General features: G+C 34.1%; 2 protein-coding genes and 4 non-coding genes across 6 annotated transcripts; all 6 read left to right on the top strand.

The window, feature by feature from the left end:
* Positions 1 to 8,118: 8,118 nt before the first annotated feature.
* Positions 8,119 to 10,807, top strand: LOC100794085 (uncharacterized). Its single transcript, NM_001317694.2, has 2 exons — positions 8,119 to 8,486; positions 9,787 to 10,807. Exons 1-2 carry the CDS (start codon positions 8,180 to 8,182, stop codon positions 10,482 to 10,484), a joined length of 1,005 nt encoding a protein of 334 aa, NP_001304623.2. The 5' UTR covers positions 8,119 to 8,179; the 3' UTR covers positions 10,485 to 10,807.
* Positions 10,808 to 12,283: 1,476 nt separating this feature from the next.
* Positions 12,284 to 12,422, top strand: LOC112998625 (small nucleolar RNA snoR134). Its single transcript, XR_003263719.1, has one exon. It is a non-coding gene; the product is annotated as a small nucleolar RNA snoR134 (small nucleolar RNA).
* A 261-nt stretch (positions 12,423 to 12,683) lies between these two features.
* On the top strand, positions 12,684 to 12,771 carry LOC112998622 (small nucleolar RNA U36a). The gene has a single exon (XR_003263716.1). It is a non-coding gene; the product is annotated as a small nucleolar RNA U36a (small nucleolar RNA).
* Positions 12,772 to 13,065: 294 nt separating this feature from the next.
* Positions 13,066 to 13,182, top strand: LOC112998605 (small nucleolar RNA Z278). Its single transcript, XR_003263699.1, has one exon. It is a non-coding gene; the product is annotated as a small nucleolar RNA Z278 (small nucleolar RNA).
* Positions 13,183 to 13,276: 94 nt separating this feature from the next.
* Positions 13,277 to 13,382, top strand: LOC112998616 (small nucleolar RNA snoR97). The gene has a single exon (XR_003263710.1). It is a non-coding gene; the product is annotated as a small nucleolar RNA snoR97 (small nucleolar RNA).
* A 2,204-nt stretch (positions 13,383 to 15,586) lies between these two features.
* LOC100793566 (external alternative NAD(P)H-ubiquinone oxidoreductase B1, mitochondrial) lies at positions 15,587 to 20,781 on the top strand. Its single transcript, XM_003539845.5, has 10 exons — positions 15,587 to 15,788; positions 16,737 to 17,007; positions 17,305 to 17,508; positions 17,696 to 17,946; positions 18,246 to 18,465; positions 18,651 to 18,755; positions 19,044 to 19,307; positions 19,410 to 19,531; positions 20,339 to 20,458; positions 20,564 to 20,781. Exons 1-10 carry the CDS (start codon positions 15,712 to 15,714, stop codon positions 20,649 to 20,651), a joined length of 1,722 nt encoding a protein of 573 aa, XP_003539893.3. The 5' UTR covers positions 15,587 to 15,711; the 3' UTR covers positions 20,652 to 20,781.
* The last annotated feature ends 2,040 nt before the right edge of the window (positions 20,782 to 22,821 follow it).

The following is a 22,821-nucleotide window of genomic DNA, read 5'->3' as shown; positions in this document are numbered from 1 at the left end:
GGGCAGGTGTATCCCCGCCAGCAAGCGAAATCTTTTGATTGGTAACCGTTTTTTTGTTCCGCCAGTACAAGAACCCTTCCAGAGTAAGTTTACAAAGAGATCGTCTGAGGACAAAAATTTTAAACCGCGGAACCCTTTAAAAAACAAACCCCCTCAGGGAATTTGTTTGAAAAGAAACCCTATTTTGTCGAGAAACTCCTCATTCTCCTTGTTCTTCTAATACGGAATAATAGCTGTTGAAGAAGTCCCAAAAAACCTATATTGCCTTAGTGCCAAGTTGACATCTAAATGGTTCAACAACCTGAGCTTGCAAAAAAGTTTGAAGGATCAAAGGCAAGTGGAGATGAAACTCAAGGACAATGATCTTTACCATTTTTGTGTCTTCTCTGATAACATTCTTGCCACTTTAGTTGTGATCAACTTGATTGCATTAAATTTTAAAAATCCAAAGAACATTGTTATTACTCAAGAGATTTTTATTGTTGTTTATTAATTTGATTGGCAGTGGTCGGAATATATGCTGACTCAAGCGCGCACAAATTTTAAAAGATATATATGCTGACTCAAATGCGTACTGCAAGCAACATATTTCACAGGTATCGAGTCAATGGCCGGAATGACATTACAAGCTTGGCAGAGCATGTGCCACTGATCCAGCCACAAGACACAACAAGTGCATGATTGTATTTTCTTTCCTCCGTTATTGGTCAAAAAGATTAAACAAATATGTATGAACCCCTGCTACAATGTGCTGAATCCATTCCCCCTCTGCCCTTTCCTCTAGAACACGCCAGAGTAAAAACGCTAGGCCTACTGGCAGAATCAGTGCAACCTGGGCATGTGTATCCTGCCAATAGCGAAATCTTTTGGTTGGTAACCGCTTTTCCATTCCGCCTGTACAAGAACCCTTCTAGAGTAAGTTTACAAAGAGATCGTCTGAGGACAAAAATTTCTAAACCGCGAAACCCTTTAAAAAACAAACCGCCTCGGGGAATTTGTTTGAAAAGAAATCCTATTTTTCCAAGAAACTCCTCAGTCTCCTTCTTCTTCTAATATGGACAAATAGCTGTTGAAGAAGTCCCAAAAAGCCTATATTGCCTTTGTGTCAAGTTGACATCTAAATGGTTCAACAACCCGAGCTTGCAAAAAAGTATGATGGATCAAAGGCAAGTGGAGATGAAACTCAAGGACAATGATCTTTACCATTTTTGTGTCTTCTCTGATAAAATTCTTGCCACTTCAGTTGTGATCAACTTGATTGCAATAAATTTTAAAAATTCAGAGAACATTGTTATTACTCAAGAGATTTTTATTGTTGTTTATTAATTTGATTGGCAGTGGCCGAAATATATGCTGACTCAAACGCGCACAAATTTTAAAAGATATATATGTTGACTCAAACGCGTATTGCAAGCAACATATTTCACAAGTACCGAGTCAGTGGCCGGAATGACATTACAAGCTTGGCAGAGCATGTGCCACAAATCCAACCACAAGACACAACAAGTGCATGATTGTATTTTCTTTCCTCTATTATTGGTCAAAAAGATTAAACAAATATGTATGAACCCATGCTACACTGCGTTGAATCCATGCTCCCTCTGCCCTTTGTAGAAGCAAGCTTCATGATGAATCAAGATCGATTCAAGGAGTTTTGATGATAACAAAGATGATGACAAAAAGCTTAAAAGTCAAGATCACGTCATGATAACAAAGATGATAAACATTCAAGAATGAGTTCAAGATTGAGTCAAGAACACTTCAAGAATCAAGGGAAAGTTGAATTCAAGAATCAAGTTTCAAGAATCAGATCAAGATTCACGAATCAAGAGAAGACTCAATCAAGATAAGTATTAAAAAGTTTTTTCAAAAAATTGAGTAGCACATGAATTTTTCTCAAAACCTTTTACCAAAGAGTTTTTACTCTCTAGTAATCGATTACAATAGGTAATCGATTACCAGTAGCAAAATGGTTTTCAAAAAGCTTTCAAACTGAATTTACAACGTTTCAATTAATTTCAAAATGTTGTAATCGATTACAAGTATTTGGTAATCGATTACCAGTGTGTTTGAACGTTGAAATTCAAATTTAATTGTGAAGAGTCACATCCTTTCACAAAAAAGCTTTGTGTAATCGATTACACTGATTTGGTAATCGATTACCCGTGATAGTTTCTGAATAAAATCAAAAGATGTATCTCTTCCAATAGTTTTCAAGTTTTTCTAAAAGTTATAACTTTTCCAATGGTTTTTAAAGTTTTTCTAAAGGTTATAACTCTTCTAATGGTTCTCTTGACCAGACATGAAGAGTATATAAAAGCAAGACTTTGATTTGCATTCTAAAATGATATTTAACAATTCTTTTGACAACAAACTTTTGCCAATTGATTTCTGAATCTCTTTGAACTTCTTCTTCTTCTTCCTTACCAAAAACTTTCCAAAGTTTTTTGGTTTTTCTAAACCTTGAAAATTGTGTTATTCATCTTTTTCATTGTCTTCTCCCTTTGCCAAAAAGAATTCACCAAGGACTAACCGCCTGAATTCTTTTTGTGTCTCTCTTCTCCCTTTTCCAAAAGAACAAAGGACTAACCGCCTAAATTATTTTGTGTCTCCCTTCTCCCTTGTCAAAGAATTCAATAAGACACAGTCTGAGAATTCTTTTGATTCTTCCCTTTCCCATATACAAAAGATTTCAATGGACTAACCGCCTGAGAACTTTGTCTTAACACATTGGAGGGTACATCCTTTGTGGTACAAGTAGAGGGTACATCTATTTGGGTTATTGACTGAGAACAAGAGAGGGTATATCTCTTGTGAATCAGTTCTAGTGGAGGGTACATCCACTAGGTTGTTCAAAGAGAACAAGGGAGGGTACATCCCTTGTGGATCTTTGCTTGTAAAGGATTTTACAAGGTTATTGGAAATCTCAAGAACTGGTGGTTGGTTGGGGACTGGACCTAAGCATGGGTTGTGGCCGAACTAGTATAAGAACTCTTGTGTGTTTGTCTCCTTCTTCCCTACTCTTTTAATTTCCGTTGTGCATTTTAATTACCGCTTTTACTTTTGGTTAAGCTTCTTCTTTACTCTTTATTTTCTTAATAATATAGTAAAAGCCTAAGAGTAAATTTTTAATTAGTAAATGTTTAGGAATAATTAATTCAACCCCCCTTTCTTAATTATTTTGAGGCCACTTAATCCTACACCCTCTCCTCCGGAACACGCCAGAGCAAAAATGCCAGGCCCACTGGCAGAATCAGTGCAACCAGGGCATGTGTATCCCTCCTGCAGCGAAATCTTTTGGTTGGTAACCTCTTTTCTGTTCCGCCAGTACAAGAACCCCTCCAGAGTAAGTTTACAAAGAGATCGTCTGAGGACAAAAATTTCTAAACCGCGGAACCCTTTAAAAAACAGACCCCCTCGGGGAATTTGTTTGAAAAGAAACCCTATTTTGCCGAGAAACTCCTCATTCTCCTTCTTCTTCTAATATGGACAAATAGCTGTTGAAGAAGTCTCAAAAAGCCTATATTTCCTTAGTATCAAGTTGACATCTAAATGGTTCAACAACCCGAGCTTGCAAAAAAGTTTGAAGGATCAAAGGCAAGTGGAGATGAAACTCAAGGACAATGATCTTTACCATTTTTGTGTCTTCTCTGATAACATTCTTGCCACTTCAGTTGTGATCAACTTGATTGTAATAAATTTTAAAAATCCAGAGAACATTGTTATTACTCAAGAGATTTTTATTGGTTTTTATTAATTTGAATGGCAGTGGCCGGAATATATGCTGACTCAAACGCGCATAAATTTTAAAAGATATATATGCTGACTCAAACGCGTACTACAAGCAACATATTTCACAGGTACCGAGTCAGTGGCCGGAATGGCATTACAAGCTTGGCAAAGCATGTGCCACTGATCCAGCCACAAGACACAACAAGTGCATGATTGTATTTTCTTTCCTCCGTTATTGGTCAAAAAGATTAAACAAATATGTATGAACCCCTGCTACACTGCGCTAAATCCATGCTCCCTCTGCCCTCTCCTCTGGAACACGCCAGAGCAAAAACGTCAGGCCCACTGGCAGAATCAGTGCAACTAGGGCATGTGTATCCCGCCAGCAGCGAAATCTTTTGATTGGTAACCGTTTTTTCGTTCCGCCAGTACAAGAACCCTTCCAGAGTAAGTTTACAAAGAGATCGTCTGAGGACAAAAATTTCTAAACCGCGGAACCCTTTAAAAAACAAACCCCCTCAAGGAATTTGTTTGAAAAGAAACCCTATTTTGTCGAGAAACTCCTCATTCTCCTTCTTCTTCTGCTACCCATGGCTTCGTCTTCTTCTGAGCCTCCTCCACCTCCTATTCCTGCTCCCGTTCACTCTAACCTTCCTCGTAAGTCCTTCATTTTTTCAACATAATAATATCAAAACCAACCGTATTATTGTTATTCTTCTTAGTTCTATTGTCTTTGGGGGCGAATTGAGGTTTCCTATAATTGATTTTGAATTTTTTTTTATAGTTTTGACTCAAAATGAGTTTGGCCTAAAACTCTTTAGATGTTTTATATATTTGACACTTTACATTGATTTATTTTGCAAAAATGACTGTTTCTGGCATGACTTTATTAATTTCGATACTCGAATATGTTTTGTTGTTTATCGTGGGTTTTAATTTTGCTCATGGCTTTGTTAATTAAATAATAATTTTAAAGATCAACTTGTTGTTTATAAATTTTAATAATATTATTACTCAAAAGTCACACCTGAATGAGATTTTTATTGGCTCATACCTAAAAGATTGAACTTGTATGAACAAGGCTTGTGGCATGTCAATTAACAGAATAATTCTACTTGTACCAAGAGAATCAAAGAAATTATATTTGTTGGTTAGTTATGTGTAAAGTTAAGGTTACATTGATAACTTAAGTAGTTACATTAATTGGATTTCATTTTAAGTCCAAAATTTTATTATAAATAATTTTATTGATTTCGTAAGTATATAATGCACATGTTAACTTTTACTATTGTTTCAAATTTAGGCACACCATATGATGAAAATTTGTATTCATGTTATGAATAAGGTGGTTAAGTCCATAAGAAATAAAGATTATTTTTTTCATTAGTGGCTAAGTCTAACCCTTATAATATTATTACTCAAGTCACATATGAACAAAAATTTGTTTATCTTATGCATCAAGGACTGAACTTGAATGAGGAAAGCATGTGTCATGTTATCTGAGAATAATTCAACCTTTATTGTATGAGAATCACACAAGTTATATTTATTGGTTAGTTATGTGCAAAGTTAAGGTTACTTTAATAACTTAGGTGATTACATTTGATTGGATGTCATTTTACATCCAAACTTTGATTAGAAACTATAAAAAATTATGATCGTAAATGATTCAAAAAATGTATTATTCACATGTAACTCTTACTATTATTTTAAACTTAGATGCATCATATGATGAAAATTTATTTTCATGCTATAAATAATGTAGTTAAATCTATCATAAATAATGATTAGCATTTTATCATTTGTGGTTAATTCTAATCCTTATAATATTATTATTCAAAATTCACATGTAAAATTAATTTTCTTTTATTGCATGCCTAAAAGATTGAACTAGTATGAGCAAAACTTGTGTCATGTCATAATTCTACGGGTACCAAGGGAATCACGTAAACTACAATTACAAGTTAGTTACACTCAAAGTTAAGGTTATTTTAGTAACTTAAATTGTTAGATTTGATTGGATTTCATTTTACATTAATCTTTCACTAAAAATTACAAAAAAAATGATCCTAAATGATTTGATAAGTGTATAATACACATAATAACTCTTACTTTTGTTTTAAATTTAGGCAAACTATTTGATGAAAAATTGTATTAATGCCACGGATAAGGTGGTTATGTCAATTATAAATTATTGTTAACTTTGTTGATTAGTGGTTAACAATCTTACTAAGCATCATGTGTAGTTAAGTACATATGTAAAAATGGTTAACTTTGAGTCACAAATGGTTATAAATAAATTTGACTAAATCAATTATTAGTGTTTGTACTTAATAATATTTGATCTAAGAAGATAAAGACCAAAATGGATAAATCAAACTATGCATGTAACAGAAGATAAAGGCCAAAATAGATAAATCAAATTTCAAACCAAGTTTATATTGACACGAGACATTGTATTACAATACATAATCATTACTAATGTCTCAAGATGTATTTGGATGCATGTCAATCCTGATTTTTTTTTCAACTAAAAAATTGTATATTCATGCAATTTTCATACTTTTAAAAATAATAACACACTCAAGATGCACACAGACACTATAGACAAAACCCAAAAAACCTTGATAAGCCATAGTTCTGTCATTTTTCAACAAAAGATAGAATCACTGCCTAGGAGTGCATTGCAATCATATATAACCAAGACAATTCAAAAGGAATAAGAAATAATGACAAGGTAACATGGTTGCAGAAATTAAATGACAAAGAAAACACTTTTAAGAAAAGAAAGCTTTTAAACATCGACCCAATAGGTAATAAACCTTTTATTCAACACTGCATACTTCTATACACAAAAAGCTCTTAAAACATATACCATCATGTTTGTGAGCACCCAATTATGTTTTTTTTACTAGAGTAAACAAAATTTGCATGTGTCACTATTGTAGCACCACAAGCATATTAATGCCACAAGAAAATTGAACATAAATTTTTTATATTTAAACTTGAGTAAACTAATCATACTAACATGGTAGTATTAGACTACAATAACTTGACACAAATTGCTTTTGGTTTTTAAAAATTTTAAAACTAAAACAAGAAGTCACCCCAAATGGGCCTTCCCTTAAGGTGTGATTCAAAATAAAATCCCCAATTGAAGGGAAAAGCCTCTTAATATGTATCACAGGGGAGGACCATGGGTGATTTATCAACCAAAAGTATTTACAGTGAATTGAATGGTCATGCTAGAATCAGATTCAATAACAACCTGATCGAACCCCACACTCCGAGCAAGTTTGATACCATGAAAAATTCCGTATAACTCCAGACAGGGAATGGAAGAAACACCTAGTTTAATAGAGAAACCTAAGATAAATCTTCCTGAATCACCTCTAACTAAGCCTTTGTGGCCAACTTTCCAAAAATAATTTATTAGAGTTCCATCACAATTCAACTTAACCCACCTAGGAAGGGGTGGTCTGCACAATATGTTTTAAGGAACCAAGTTATGATTACTTAATTACTAGATAGAGGTTATGTTGTACACCACTTACTTCAAGATAGAAACTTCACGCTTAGTGTTAGGAAACAAGTCCTTATCCTGCAACGCACCATGGAAGGTGGTCACCAACGTCCCAAATGCAAGAGCCACCCACCCTGACATTTGGTGGATTACATCTAACAAAATCATGAGCTGGCAAGCCCTCATTGGAAGATAGAGATCGTGTTGTTTGCTCCTTACCTCATTTGTGCACCATTTCTGTTATGATATTCCATTATTGTTTGTTACTCCCCATGCACCCTCATTGTATTCATCCCTGAACTAGCTATAAATAAGTGTCTGGCCGGTATTTGAAATACCAGAAAAATAATACAAGTTTTCTTCCTTATCTTTCTCTCTTATGGAGGTTCCTAATCCTCGAAGCTAGGTTGTTCTTTCCACCCTGTGTACACTTAGGAAAAAAAATCACATGAGAAGTGATAATAAGGTGTTGGTCAAACAATCATTCCAAATTGGTTCTTCAGTGTTATTGTACTCACCAGATTTTGCCTAAAAGGAAAAAGGAGATTGTCGACATTGCCAGAGATGGAGAAGAAAAGAAAAAGAAAGAAAAAAGAGAAAAGAATTTGCTAATACAATGATAAAAACAAATAATTAAAATAATTTTTTTAAAAGATAAAAGATGAAAATAAATAAAAAAAGATATTTAGTAAAAATTATGTTGAGTTAAAAATAATTCCTTTTTGAGTGATAAGTTAGGAATGCTTTAGTTGAAGAGAAGAAATTATTATTTAAAAATAGATTTTTAAAAAATAATATAAATTTCACAATTTTTTTTTCTCTAGTGCCCAAAGAAAAGGGTAATAGGGCAGTAGTAGCACCGTAGCAGCAGCAGCCAGCAGGTGAGTGACTCTTTCACTGTAACCGAAGACGAACTCAATAGCCATGTCCACCACCACAATCCCATCGTCCCTCTCCTTCAAACCCTCGTTTCCACCCACCAAACTCCAACCCTTGAGGCCCCAATTCCGACGCAACCTCATCGGCTTTTCCTTTTCCCCCAAAACCCCCACCTTCTCTCCTTGGAAGCGTTTTGCTGTAAACGACAACAAGGAGAGTAACAACGGCGACGTTTTGACCGGGTTGGATGAAGCCGAGAAAGAGGCGCGAGGAAATAGCACCATGCCCGAACGCTTTAGGTACCTCGCCAAAGAAGTTCCAAGTCCTCCTGTTAGGTGGCCATGGCTTGTTGGTCAGTCCCATTTCTCTCTCTCTCTCTTTCTGCATTTGCTTATTAAGGGAAATACAGGAAGAGAAAAAATAAATGATTTTTTTTTTCTTTTTTTAATTTTCAGCAGCCGAATAATTGAGTTATTGGGATTTAATTTTAAAAATAATTATGAAGAATGGTGCTAGTTATTTTGTGAAGGTTATCTTTGATTGAAGGGTAGATGGGGGGCAAATAGGACTATAGGAGATGGTAAAACACAATGTTCTTATGAATTTTAAATACTGTTTTTTGCGTTTTGTGTCTTGGTTAAACATTTGGCAATACACAGTCATTCACGAACTGGGACTTTGACATACAAAATGATACGATTTTGGTGGATGGTATTGTTCATTTCTGTTGAAATTCAGTTAGTTCCAAATCTTGATAATTTTAGGGGTGCTGTAACTCTATACGTTTTGTTGGAGTGGTGATTATATAAACTATAAAGTCGAATTGAAGAGGTTGTCATGCATCCTGTGGGTGATGGGTGTGTATTTAGGTTTTTCCTCCACAAGGGTTTTTCTAAATCGTATAAAATTGTTTTACAATTAAAACTAAAACTGATGAAACCAGAAAACATTTTTTCCCCGTTTTAGTTTGGTTTGTTTTTCAGTATCTATTGTTAAAACTGAGTTGAATAAAGCTGAACTACACAACCTTTAATATACTTATATCAATTTGAACCATTACATAATAGTGTTTCAAACTTTTGTTTATGGTAGTATGTTGATCCATGGGTGTTGGGCATTTTGGTTATGTTAAACTATGAGTTTAATGACATTAACAATATATAACCAATTAACAGTATATGACTAATTTACTATGAATGATCTATATAATAACTTTTATTGCTCTATTGCTCGTTGTTATGTAAATATCGTTTTTAAGGGTTAAGGTTATTAAATTTCACTTTATTTAGTTGTCAAATTAAAAACAATTTTGAAAGTCATAAAAAATATAAAAAAACTGTTAACTGAACCCCATAAGATCAGTTTACCTTGGTTCATATTTGATATAGTATTCAAACCAAACCACATAATATTTTTTGGTATTTGCTTTGGATGGCTTTTTGTCTAAAAGCTGAACCAAACAAAATTGCAAACACCCATACACACTGCATTATTAATGGTGGTTACAAATATGAAACTAACCTTAGATGTGGAAGTCAAAAGTTGTATGGTCTTGGTTATCATTTAAAACACTTTTGTTGTTTTGTTTCCTTAATGGTTTGTTTTCTCTTTTATGCGATCATGTAATAATTTGATTTCATGTCAATGTACAGTACTGGCTTTTCTCGTCTATGCTTGGAGAGCTGTTCTATTTGAACTGTCAAACTGGAAGAATGGTGCATTTGCAATTATTCGTTTTGTAGGATACGTCTTAAAATACGCTTTTGCAGTAGTCTACCAATTCATAGGAAGTCCAATCACATTTTCAATTAGATGCATGGAGGATTTATTTTACATAGTTCGGGCTTGTTACTCTTGGATAATTCACAATGCTCCTGTAACCGACCTGACCACCATCATTGTGCTGGCATCAATTGTTTTAGCTATTGCTGAAGCCACTGTACCAAACTCCATCAACGACCAACATAATGTTTTGACTGTATCTGGTCTTATTGGTTATGCTGCTGTTAGAGGATATATTTCTGAACTTTTTTTCTGGACCCTTCTGGTTGGGGTGTATGCCTTTTCAAAATTTGTCAAGAAGAGAGATGATGTTGCAGCTGCAATGCCTGTTGCAGCTGTGCTTGCTGGTGTTGGGGAGCCTTGGGTTAGAGCTTTGGTGATTATTTCATACACTGCCTTGGCCATATATCAGTATTCCAAGACGCCCCCAGAAGGGAAAAAAGTTGGAGAAGTTGAAACAAGACAGATGAGGCTTCCAATTCCACTTCTCCTTGCAGCTTTTGCTATTGGTTTGCGAGTTGCTGCTAAGTGGGTTGGGTATCGACACTTGACATGGATGACTAGATGACTGCTGAGAATTGATGTATCTGAGTCTAGGGAAGAATGAAGTTTGGTGTTCTAGATAGTTGAGGTAGGATATGATATAGATGGACAGGGGTTTATTTTGTTCTCCTTGATGCAATTATTGTAGTGTTTCTTGCATGCTTTTAAATGAGCAGTGAATCACAAGGCTGTGCAAATATAAGTTTCTTGTCAAACTTCGGTAAATGCATTTTACAATTTTGATTTGTGGCCAGTGTAGCCTAGATCTTATTTGTTAGACAAACATTGAGTTTTATTATTGAAATTTTGTAGAGAATTATTGGAATGAAATGCAAGAGAAAGGGATGGAATAGAAAAGCAATTTGGATTACCAACAAGGCAAATAAATTATATCTCAAGTGCAAATAATTCTTATTATATAATTCTTTTTTTCAAAGATCTATTCTATTATTGAATCTGAGTGATTTAAGAAATTCATATGCTAGGGCGTGTTTGAGTATCCGCCAGCCATACTTTCCAAGAGTCCAATTGTAAAAGAAACAATTTATTAGATTAGTGTGCAACATCTTTGCCATATCTGAGTCAAATGCACAAGTGTATCGCATTACCGTTATAGATAGATAGAAAATACTACTTGTGCATATAATACAAGTAATTATTAGGTTAATAAGTTATTCCTAAATTTACAACTCAACAACAAGGATTAGGTATACTGGAAAGGGTTAATCTATCAATGCAGTGAATCAAAATTTGATTTTTTATTAGAGTGTTTATGTTTTGTGTTTGAATATATCTTGGATATAATTCTCTTTGAAGGAAGATACAGGTAAAAAATCAAATAAAAAAGGAGTTATGCTTAAATTTACTACTCTTTCTTTTTAATTTAATAAATAATATTATTTTGCATATTAATATTATTTTAATTTCAAGTTATTTCACTAAAATTTTAACTTGAAATTGAAATAAATAATATTAATATTTAAAATAATATTATTTATGAAATTAAAAAGTTTCAATAATACACAAATTAGTAAAAATGTTTTTTTAATGTAAGACATAGAGTCAAATTGAGATAATTCAATAAGATATAGCAAAATGTCGTTAACATTATAAAGACACATGTAAGTTTGTTTAATTTTCAATCGACTATAAAATACATTTTTGTTACAAATATTTTCACACACACTTTAAAATCAGAATTATAACATTCATACATTTTTTGTAATATCATTATGTTTTCTATTTCTCTTGATCACATCAACCGTCTCATCTAACCTTTTCTTTTCTCTTTTCCTTATCTCTCTTGTTATTAAACAAAAAGCTACATTTTTTTATTTATATAAATACAATTTCTCTTAAAGTAAATATTCAGTTTTTTTTTGTTAAACTAGCATTGAGGTTTAAACACTTCATGCATATTATTCCAAATTCCTCACCATTAGACCGGCCCCAATGGTCCAAACATTCACTTGAATAAGAAATATGTATGAGTTATTCAGGTATCGGATTCATTAAAATAATAATAATAATAATAATAATAATAATAAAGCCAACATACATACCTGTATTAAAGTTTGGACTGAACCCATACATTTTGGAAACCTAACCCAGATATTTTTAATTGGGTCGGGTAAGCCTTACTCATTGACGGCAACACACTCTACCGTTGGAAAGACAGAAATTTTAGGGTTTTGGTGTGCCTATATAAACCTCGCAGCGAATAGGGTTTAGCCGCACCAACTCAAAATATTCACGACTCTCTCGAAGTTAGTTTAGGTTTAGGGTTAAGTTTTCTTTTCCTTCAATCTTGCAAGAAATTCTTCTCCGCACGATGCCTCCCGGGCCTCTCTGAAATCCCCATGACGTGAACGCCCCGATGCACGTGCCAAATCGCCGCCGTTCGTGTTGCAGTTTAGCCCCAATTTTCCCACGGTTGATCTGTGTCAAAGTAACGGCGAAATTCCTCTTTTTCAATTTCTCTCTCTTAGTTTCGATTTGGTGTTGAATGGATGCTTGCTGAATTCGCCTTGCTATACCTTCAGCTTCTTTTCGAACACCACACGTGTTCTCTGAAAACGGAGCTAGTCCTAAAGGCGTAAATCGAAACGCGGTCGTTTTTCACCTTGGGGCGAGGGTTCTTCTTTTGTTCCTCCGAAAACAGCCATCACATAACTCCCTCAATTAAGGGTTTATTTGTTTATTTTATGTTTGTTTTGGAATTTCTCGGCGATGATATACCTTATCCGCGCTTCTGAGTTTTCTCGATGAAGCACAATTGGTTAAAATATGGTTGAATTTCTTGATATGAGCCATGTTTTGTGAAATAGAATGTTTAGTTTTAATTGTTTTCAATTTTCACAATTGCCTAAATACTACGTGAGGTTGTCTAAATGGATTATTCGATGTCATCAGACACCGTTAAAAATTAAAGTTTTAGAAATATTATTTAGTCTGAGACAAAGCAACGATTATTTCCTCCTAGGGAGATTTCCAGCTAAATAATATTTCTAAATGACTTTGAATTTTGCATATGATGATTTGTTTTTTGTTTTGTATCTTAAAAATTATTCCTTGTAGCTTACTAGAAAGGTATCTATTGTAAATTCACCAATGATGTTACAATCCAACTTGTTAGAGGCTGTAGTTGATCCAAGACCCTGTTTTCAGGGAGAACCTCCTTGGTGTTACTACATTTCCAATGACAGCAACGATTGATCTGAGGTCACCTAGTATTTGAGATATTTTCTAGTGTATTTGTTGTTTTTGTTAACTGTGAATTTTTAATACAATTTTTCATGAGTTTCACTATACCCTGTTCCTACTTGATTGGATCTGGGTCTGAAAAACTCAAAGATTGAGTGTTGTCATCAGCTTGATCTCTTGTTTAACCACGGGATAGGAGTTAAATAACAGCACTACATCTTGTTTAAAAACATGTTATAACATTTTTGTGGAATTTTTTCATTATGCTCTATTTGAGTTCTTGATAGTAAGTTAACTTTCTTCTAAAATTTATTCAATTGTATGTCCATATTTTGTTGCCTTCACATTAGTAATTCGTAATGTAAAATTCAATGAAATTCGGAAGTCATGTTTGTTGCAAATGACTTTGGAGTTGTTAGTGACTTTGTCGTGCATGTGAGATGATGGTATTGATTGTAGATGTGGCATAGCTTTAGATGGCTTCTGATGATGGTGAGGTGAGATTCGTCTTGCCTTTACAAAAACATGAACACATGAATGATCAGTCACTGGAGCTTGAACATGGGTAATTTAGACTAGTACAGCGCGAATGTGTTTTTTTGGAGGTACAAAAGCTTTGAACAAGACTACAAGAGTAGTTTAGATTAGCGCAAAGATGTTTTTCTTCGTTTTGACAAGAACATTCAGGTTGTGGTGATAAAGTATGGTTCGGTTTTAATGAAATGCAATTAGACAGAGAATGATACAAGTATGACCGAAATGACAATTGAATGGAAAAAGTTGAGAATAAATTTAAATTCAAATTAAAACACTAGTATTAATATTAGTATTTTAAAAAATTATAAATTAACCAAGTATTTTGAATTAATCAAATTCTAATTAAACTGACGCATTAGGAATGGTGTTAAATTAAAATCCCAATCCTGACAAACAATTGAGGAAGGGGATTATTGGGCAGATGTGGCTGTCAAACTGGGAGCTGAAGGTAACTAAAAGTCAAGAGATTACTATAGAACGAATAAGACTCAAACATCTAACGCATTTTTCCCACGCAATTTTCAACCCATGGTACAAAGCAAAAGAATTCAGCTGCCAAGGATGTTGTAATACCACACGAACCACAATAACCAATTATCTACTGACCCAAGCAGTCTCGGATGACATGATGAACTTATGAATATTATGAATTTGGTTTATCATTTCTTGACCCCCAGATGAACCAACAAACAATCGGAAACAGCGTACCCTGATCTCCTAACACATCCAATAATGTCTCCATGATTTCACGCCTGTGAAGTGGTATTCCAGTGAAGAGAATTTCGGATTTGTTGTGCTTTAGAGAAACAAGTCACACCTGCAACAAAGGTTAGTAGAAAGGTGCCTATGGGCACAAAAAACATGTTCCGTGAAAAGGAAGCCACGGAAATTTTTTATGGATTCTGGAAGGTTAGAAGACCAAAGCCATGTCCAAGTCTCTCAATGAGTGGATGCAGTGGAAGAGAGCCACCACTCCAGTGTGGCGCAATATCTGTGCCTGATTCCTCTAGATGGGTCTCGTTGCAGTTTCTCGCAATGTTTTGGAGGTTGAACTTCCTGTGTTTGAGTATTGGAATGCTGGGATTTCACTTTGCAATTTTAAAATAAGCTACTTAATTAGGAAGAACAAAAATATTAATTAAAGAGTTTAAAAAAAGCTATCTTGAAGAGTTTTTTATTTTTATTTACCTATGCATTAGTAATTTTATTTACTTGTGCGTAAGTAAATAAGTAGCTTACATCAAGATAGCTTTTATTAAACTCCTTAATTAATATTTTTGTAAGTTAATCAACACTCTCTCAAGTTAGTCAATTTTAAAATAAGTCCTAGTATCAAAGTCTCTTGCGTTCAAATTTAATTCTGCTCATCTTTACCTAATGTTTGTACAAAAATTAATTGTTAAACCTCATCGGACTTCTAGTATTATTAACGATTTTTCCGTACGTGCTCCAAGTAAATTTAAATACCGGAAAAGCAAAAGTTGAGAGGTTTTATCCATAGGCAACTCCTACTTGTGCTTTCCCCTTAACTGTATAAAAATAAGAAAACAAATGGAAAGAAAATCAGTTTGGACAGGGAAATTAATTTAAGAAAAAAACTAAAGCTTCAGAAAAAATTACTACGCGGTAAACGCAGGAATTATGGTTCTCTTTCTCTATAATTGAAACAAAATTATAAATGATATTCCTTTTACTTTTACATAAAGTAATTGATTTTTTTCTTGTTTTTTTCCTACATAAAGTGATGTACTGTTTGTTTTTTTTTAAATGATTTATCTTTTCTAATCTGCGATTGAGGTTCAAAAAGCAAGGCAGGTAACAATGTTCCAGATGCGTAGTCCAATACTAAATAATATCCTATCCACGCGTCAACGCCAGGTGTCAGGATCTAACCACTTTGTCTGTCTGAAGTTGAAACAAGAACAACACTTCTGATATATTAAAAACAAAAACTTCAGAGTTCAAAGCTGTGAAGTAAAAGCTGCTAACCCAAATTCTTGTCAGTGGTAACCATGACAGTTGGTTCCTTCTTCATCAGGACCTCCAGGGTTCTCAACTCCTCCAACTTTCTGCTTCTCTGCACTCTCAGGTTCTTTTTTTTTTTTTTTACATTATTAATTTTTCTTGGGTGTTCTATTGATCAGCCGTAGGAAGATTAATTCTGGCAATAGTGTCTATTTTAAGATTCTATTGTTTGTTGTCGGTTGATATTCTTACTTGAGAGTTTTGATTAACTTACATTCACAATCAGCCACATGTGTAAGAATGCTTGATAAGTTTTTTTTAGGGGGGATTGTTATATTATTGCACTTGATCCATTGGCTATTATTAGTGAAGATCATTCAATGAGTGTTCATCATGTATGGGATTAGCCTTGCAAATGGATCCACGCAATTTAACTTCATATCCTTATACTTCCAATGTTCTTTGATATGCTCATGGAATACTACTTCCCCCACTATCAAGAGTTCTGTTTGATATAGTGCCTTTTTTCTTAGCCATCATCCAAAAAGATTATAGATCTTGAGATATAGCTTAAAGCCTTAAAATATTGGATCTTGCTGCAAATCCTTTCAGGTCAGATCCGATGCAATGTTGTTTCGGGTAAAAGGGATGATTTCTAGTGATGTGAGCTTCCACATGTACTTTTCCATGTTTATTGAAAGAGGGGATCATGGTTATGTGCTGGAGAGACTGGAAAACTAGTTCTTAATGTTTTGAAGCATGGGGAAGGTTATTTCTTTGTTAATAAAAATGCAACAAGATCAAGAAAATCATCATTTGTTGGGAGAATTCTAATTAATATCAGATGCTGACTTGGTTATTCATTAAAAGTTTGTTTGGATGATTCATTTTCTTATAGTGTTAGATGACATCTATGGAGAGTATAGCTCAAATGGTTATGGTAGATGAGTATTTCAACTTGTGATGAGACCTCCTTGATAGACTGAAATGATAAGATATTGAAATATTTTGCCCTTGGAAATTTAAGAAAGTTTTCTATTTCATTAAGTCTACCTGCCCTTGGAAATTGCAGTGGTGGTGGTGTAGTGGCATACTCAGAATCACAATCAGGAGCTGAACGTCCTAGTATTGAAGCTAATGAGCCTGCCAAAAAGAAAGTGGTGGTTCTTGGAACAGGATGGGCTGCTACCAGTTTCCTTAAGGATCTGGATGCTTCATTATATGATGTTCAAGTTGTTTCACCTCGTAACTACTTTGCATTTACTCCCTTATTACCCAGTGTCACTTGTGGGACAGTTGAAGCACGGAGCATTGTAGAGCCGGTCCGAAACATCATTAAAAAGGTGGAGGAAACAAAGCTAGAGCTCTAAGAATAACTATTGATAAATGATTTGTTTTTTAGCAATGATCACATCTAGGTATAATGTAATGAGAAATCAAGTGTTCTTTGATGCTTAACTTACAAAACATGATTTTTGGAGACTTGACTTTGTTATGTATGAGATTGTTGATATCACCTTGTGGTCACGTCTGAATTCTTTCTCGCCACCCCCCCTCCCCCTCTGTTTTTTTTTGCTTTTAAAGGGTATATTTTGACTAGTTAATTGATAAGGGAGTTTTCCCCTCCTTTCCCATTGCAGAGAAAAGGAGAAGTGAATTTTTGGGAGGCAGAATGTGTCAAGATTGATTATTCGAACAAAAAGGTTTTCTGTCGGTCCAATATTGACAACTTGGTGGGAAGTAACGAATTTTCCTTGGACTATGACTTCTTGGTTGTAGCAGTAGGAGCACAAGTAAACACTTTTAACACCCCTGGTGTCAAGGAGAACTGTCATTTTCTGAAGGTAAATTTATTTGTTTTGTGTTATAATCATTTAATGTTCAATTTTGTTTGTTTGTTTATGATTGTTGGTTTATCAGGAGATTCATTGAATCTTTGAACTTATTGCTTAGGAGAAATTATTATAATCACACTCTTGTTTGTTGATCGGTCTGCAACTAATCCAAAATGTGCTGTATGTTCACTCACAGGATGTTGAGGATGCTCAGAAGATTAGACTGTCTGTGATTGATTGCTTTGAGAAGGCTGTTCTTCCTAGTCTATCTGATGATGAGCGAAGGTCAAATCTTCATTTTGTAGTTGTTGGAGGAGGTCCAACTGGTGTGGAATTTGCAGCCGAGCTGCATGATTATGTCCAAGAAGATCTAATCAAACTATATCCAACTGTTAAAGATAAAGTGAAAATAACATTGATTCAATCTGGAGATCATATCTTGAACATGTAAGAACTTACTACCACCTATGTATTTGATCCTGTTTTGCTTTGGTCGAAGATTGTATGGTATTTGGTTGAGACTTGCAATTGTAGATCATTACTTGTTTCCCCACAACAATTTTAGCCTTCTATTGTTTATGCATTCCGCACCTTTTAACATTTTGTATCGAGTTTCTAATATTGCTACTCTCATAAAATAAAACCAATTAATCATCAAGGAAGTCTGACTTTAAATCATTCATATTCTCAACCCAGCCTATATGAGAAGTCACAACTTGGATAAAATATCATCTTCGGTGTTGTAGGTTTGATGAAAGAATAAGTTCATTTGCGGAGCAAAAGTTTACAAGAGATGGGGTAGAAGTTCAAACAGGATGCCGGGTTGTCGCTGTTAATGACAAGGATATTACAGTGAAGGTGAAATCAACGGGAGATGTTTGCTCGGTGCCCCATGGGTTGATTGTTTGGTCAACTGGTATTTCAACTCTTCCAGTTATAAGGGACTTTATGGAAGAAATTGGTCAGGTGCTGCTTCATTCCATGCATTTCTGAAATGCTTTTTGCCCCACTCTTTGTTCTTACTTCTTGTGTATGCGCATGTGCACGTAGTGATCCAACATGTAATCAGTAATTTTCTCTTGGCTTATAATCACAATCAACTATTGTATGGGTAATCATATCCGTATAAGTGAGAATTCTTCTATGTGCAGACTAAAAGGCATGTACTAGCAACTAATGAATGGTTGCGTGTGAATGGATGTGAAGATGTGTATGCCATTGGTGACTGTTCTAGCATAACTCAACGTAAAATCATGGTATTTCTTCTTACTTCTAAGCTTATTCAATATGGCAATGTGCTGCATCCTATCTGAACGAATACAGATATGACCAACCTAATTGGGTTTTGATGAAGAAATTAAGCTTATTGTGCCTGTCATTTGATTATTTCTGACAAGTTCAACAAAGTTGTTACATGTACTTAAATGCTATAATTTCTATCATGAGATGAGAACTGAGGAACTTATGTCACCCTAAGACAGTTATGTAAATCACGATTCAATTGAATTCATCTGTCATAATTAACTTGTAACCTTGGTTTCTAGGATGATATCACAGCCATATTTGAGGCTGCAGACAAAAATAACTCCGGCACCTTAACTATTGAAGAATTCCAGGAGGTGATGGATGACATTATCTTAAGATATCCACAAGTTGAGCAATATCTAAAGCAGAAGCATCTGCGTGATTTTACCACTCTGTGGAAAGATTTGCAAGGGAATGAAAGCAAGGAAATAGACATCCAAGCGTTTAAGCTGGCCCTTTCTCATGCAGATTCACAGGTGAAGAGTCTGCCAGCAACTGCTCAGGTATACATCATTTCACCAGTAACTTAATGCTTTCTTATGCTGATGGTTTTTGCTGTCACATATCTTATACACAGTAAGTTCTTAATGTATCGATATATCTAGGTTGCTGCCCAACAGGGTGCATATCTAGCTAGGTGCTTTAATCGCAGGGATCATACTGAAGAGAATCCTGAAGGTCCTCGACGATTTAGCGGATCTGGACGTCATAGGTTTCTCCCCTTCCGGTAAATACTGCACTTCATGTTTCTTATATTATAGTTGTGTTTCCTGTCTATGGGGTGGAAATTGCTAAATTGTCTACAGTATGTGAATGTAAATAAAATGCCATTATGTAGTGATTGCTTCAAATTTGAAAGCAGAAGTTGATAAGCAACATTGCTGTGGCACACAAGTTAAGATATTAGATGTCCAATTATGCAAAGTGTGCACTCTTTGCTCTATGCCACTTTTTGAGATGAAGCATTTTGTTTCTATTTGAAACCACATTCCTATGTTGGACTTTAAGGTCTGTTACATATGAGTTATGACTATACTTGACCTATTGCTCAACTGTTCAAGCAAAATATAACAAATGTGTTTTTCTTTAAACATTTGTGAAAGGATAAAACATTATATTTTTGGGTGAATCCAGGGTATTCCCTAGCCAATAGTCAAACACTAATAACTTCTCCAAACAAATATTCTTTCATACATACGAACTTGGAAATCAAACCCCTGATCATATGTTTATGGGACATAGTTATTTGTCAACCCTATCATATTATGTTGGTAAAATATTTGACCAAAACTAACCCTTTCCTTGATTAAATATATATATTTTATAATAAGATGTGAAAAGGACATCTAACCAAAAGATAAGGGGCATCACATATAATGGCTATGATTCAATATTAAACACTAATTGGGATAAAAGATGGTTTAGATTACCATTTGGGTTAGTTTTTTTGTCTAATCAAAGACATAATATAATAGGTAATTATGTTTTTATGCCCTTAGCTTTATCCCTGACGAATTGTACCTGTTAACAAAAGGTATAGGCATTTGGGGCAATTTGCTCCACTGGGTGGGGAGCAGGCAGCTGCAGAACTTCCTGGAGACTGGGTTTCCATGGGTCACAGCACTCAATGGCTTTGGTATTCTGTATATGCAAGGTAATGAATGATCTGTGATGCAAAACACACTTGTTTGACACATGGCAACTAGATTATTATGTGCATAACCACTTTTATCTAATAACTCTTCCGTTCAACATTCAGCAAGCAAGTGAGCTGGCGCACCAGGGTCTTGGTCATGTCTGATTGGACAAGAAGATTCATATTTGGCAGGGATTCAAGTAGAGTTTAATTTGACACCTTGTTTCTCTCTTGTTAATTTTTGTACCTAATGTTAGTGATATATGTTGATGGAACAGCATTTTGCTCCATTCTCGATTGGGAACAGTTTGAGAACTGATATTAGATTTTCATTGAGTGCTTATGTTGTTTACAGCTTCCATTTTGCATCAATATATGTGGATTTGAATCCTTTCAAGCCTATTCTCTCATGTTCCCTCCAACGTATGAGAGAAAAAAAAGATATAGAATCAAATTAATGAATTATATTATAATTTTGTCTTTTTTCTCTCATGACAAAAGAAGTTGAACATACAGGAATTCAGTATCCAAATCTTACGTAGGGCTCATTATTGTCATCCTACTTGGAGGCATCTTAGGAGATGAGGAAATGTATGTTTTTTTATTTAATGAATTTCAAAGCAAATGATTTTATTTCAGAATTAAATTAGTCTAATACTTATAAGTTATAACTATCTAAGAATATTTATAAAATTTAATTTTCAAACTCAATTTTTTAAAGTTTGCTGCCTAATGAAATAAAATTCTTTATTAGACCAACTTAGCATGGAGAAATTATGAATTATAAAATCATTTTTCTGTTATACATTAAACGTATAGCTTAAAAGAGTTAAAAAATAAAAAAATTACATGCTAAAATATAAAAAATAATTATTTCACTTTTTTAAAATTTCTTAACTTATGCATTTAGTGTATAGGACCTATAGACAATTTAATTTAAATACATTAAAGTAGACGGTAGTATATACGTTTGTTTTTCTTTACGTTGTCATATTATTAAAAAAAATATTAATTTTTATTCTTCTAAAAAAAACTATTAATTTTTATTAAAATAAATCTTATAGGTTATATTTAAGGTAATTTTTAATTAGTTGGTCATGTGAAAAGAATATTAATGATGTTTTAAAATAAAACCCTAAAAGAGTGACATATAATTTGATTCATGATTCATTGTAATGATCCGTGAATTAAGCCGTCATGAGCGCAACGTTGCTCGAACCTCGAGATTCAATTAAATGGGCAACTCCCCCTCTCATTGTTCTTGTTCAGTCATTTTTATTTTTTACAACATCGTCTTTTGTTTTTGGCCATGCATTTTTCAACGTGTTCAAACTCCCCATACATTGGGTATCTATTCCTCTCAAAACAGGGCAAGTGTATTATTTCCCTATTTAACAAGTCAACATAAGAAAATGCATTTACATACTAAGTGGCAGAAGTAACAACTTTGACCGTGCCATAGTGTTTAAAACCATACCTTAAAAATCTGTTACTCTTCCGTTTTTCTCTAGCACTCAATTGTATTTTCATTTTTTCTTACAAAGATAGCAGAAGGAATAAAAAAAGGCACATCAAAGTAACATATAGGAACAAGCACTGAAGAAGACAAATTAGCTAGCTAGCTAGGGTTTTCACAATGCGTTGGTCTTCCTTCTATCACACGGCCTCGAGGGTTTTCAATGACTGTCCATCATGGGCCAAGACTGTTGTTGTTTGCAGTGTCATCAGGTCTAACGTTACGTTCATGCATTTTTTTTTTTTTTCAATATGTTCTGTTCTAGTCCAACTCTACAACAACTTTGTGTGTGTCGGGTGAAAAATTATTATATAGACCAACAATATGTAGTTTCGGTGAATTTTTATATGACATATAATCATATTTTTCAATTTATTAAAAAAAGTTAATAACATATTCATTAGAATTACATAATCTTAAATCATGTAATAATTTTGGCATAGTAACAACATTATATGTGGAATAAAGCGTACTTGATGAAGGTGGCAATGGAGGTATTTATAGAGGGAGTGAGTGACATGTTTAGCGGTTTAACATCGTTACTTTGTCATGTTTGCTCAGGAGATTAGTTGCAAATCATGTTAAGTATCCCATATACGCAACATACATGTTTGTGTCAGTGATGGTTGCATGATTTCAGTGATTGAGTGCCAAGTGACTGTGACCAGAAGCATCATGCTCAAAGGAATGAGCTAGATATAAAAGTGGTCATGGGATGGTCAGTAGAAGTGGGCATGAATTGAATTTTTAAGAATTCAATTCATATCTATTTAAATGGATTGGATCTTAAATTTATATCTATATTTTTTTTAAAATAATTTGGATTCAAAATACAATTCATTTAAGTAAATATGAATTTGGTCAT

The sequence above is a fragment of the Glycine max genome, chromosome 12 (genome assembly GCF_000004515.6).
Source record: "Glycine max cultivar Williams 82 chromosome 12, Glycine_max_v4.0, whole genome shotgun sequence".
NCBI classification, from domain to species: domain Eukaryota; kingdom Viridiplantae; phylum Streptophyta; class Magnoliopsida; order Fabales; family Fabaceae; genus Glycine; species Glycine max.
Note: the sequence above shows the minus strand (reverse complement) of the source record. Positions and strands in the feature narration are given on the sequence as shown.